This window comes from Merops nubicus, unplaced genomic scaffold (assembly GCF_000691845.1).
Source record: "Merops nubicus isolate BGI_N331 unplaced genomic scaffold, ASM69184v1 scaffold44562, whole genome shotgun sequence".
In the NCBI taxonomy this organism is placed as follows: Eukaryota; Metazoa; Chordata; class Aves; order Coraciiformes; family Meropidae; genus Merops; species Merops nubicus.
In genome coordinates, this window is record NW_008592411.1 from 370 (window position 1) to 1,361 (window position 992).

Sequence of the window (992 nt, forward strand, 5' to 3'; positions counted from 1 at the left end):
CGAAGGCAGATGCCACCCAGACCATGCCCAGCACCAGCAGCGTCAGCAGCAGCAGCACCACCGACGTCTCGTACACCCTGGCCATGATGCCCTGTGGGAGTGGCATCAGCAGGGCACCGTGGGGACAAGGGGGACAAGGAGGGGGACACCCCCAGGGCCACCCACCTTCTTGGATCCCGCGAAGCCCTCCGACTCGGTGAAGAAGTAGGCGAAGGGCATGAGGAAGACGAGGGATAGATTTGAGAAGAGGAAGACCAAGTTCCAAAGGCCTAAAAAGGGGGAACAGGGTGGGGTGAGCTCCCTGGGGGGGGGATAAACCTTGACCCACAGCCTTCAGGGCACCCTGGGCGCCAGCTGGTGCACCCACCGTGGACGAGGGACCCGTTCAGCCACTGGATGTAGTAGTTGTGGGGGAAGGAGAGCAGCACCTCGTTGCTGATGATGGAGAAGGGCAGCAGGAGGACGGCGCCCAGCGCCACGGCCAGGGTGAAGGTGCAGAGCCCCAGCCTGTGAGAGAGCCACCGTGGGCATCACAGCCGGGCCACGGGCTCCCCTTGGTGTACCCACCGTGGACGAGGGACCCGTTCAGCCACTGGATGTAGTAGTTGTGGGGGAAGGAGAGCAGCACCTCGTTGCTGATGATGGAGAAGGGCAGCAGGAGGACGGCGCCCAGCGCCACGGCCAGGGTGAAGGTGCAGAGCCCCAGCCTGTGAGAGAGCCACCGTGGGCATCACAGCCGGGCCACGGGCTCCCCTCCCAGTGCCACCAGCCCCCCACAGACTGGGGTGGACCCAGGATCCCAGCCTGAGTCCCCCAGGAGGGAGAGAGATGAGCAGGAACTCACGCAATCCTGTTGACAGCAGCATCCTCGTCGTCGTGCACTGTGAGAAGGGAAAAACCCAAACCAAAGGGGCTGGGGTGGGGGGCAGAGCTGCCTGGAGCATCGCTCCCTGCCTGCTCCCAAACCTCCCAACGCTGCAGAAACACTCCCA

At 64.1% G+C, this 992-nt stretch overlaps 1 protein-coding gene across 1 annotated transcript in view; it reads right to left on the bottom strand.

Annotated features, from left to right (window-relative positions):
* The window catches only part of LOC103767997 (protein LMBR1L-like), a gene marked incomplete at both ends in the record, with an annotated part of 1,129 nt that extends 248 nt beyond the window's left edge, over window positions 1-881 (bottom strand). Inside the window, 4 exons of the mRNA XM_008935127.1 lie at window positions 1-91; window positions 166-269; window positions 568-707; window positions 845-881. The exon at window positions 1-91 is cut by the window's left edge and continues 66 nt beyond it. Coding sequence (XP_008933375.1) covers window positions 1-91; window positions 166-269; window positions 568-707; window positions 845-881 — 372 coding nt within the window. The remainder of the gene's footprint in view (window positions 92-165; window positions 270-567; window positions 708-844) is intronic.
* Between the last annotated feature and the right edge of the window lie 111 nt (window positions 882-992).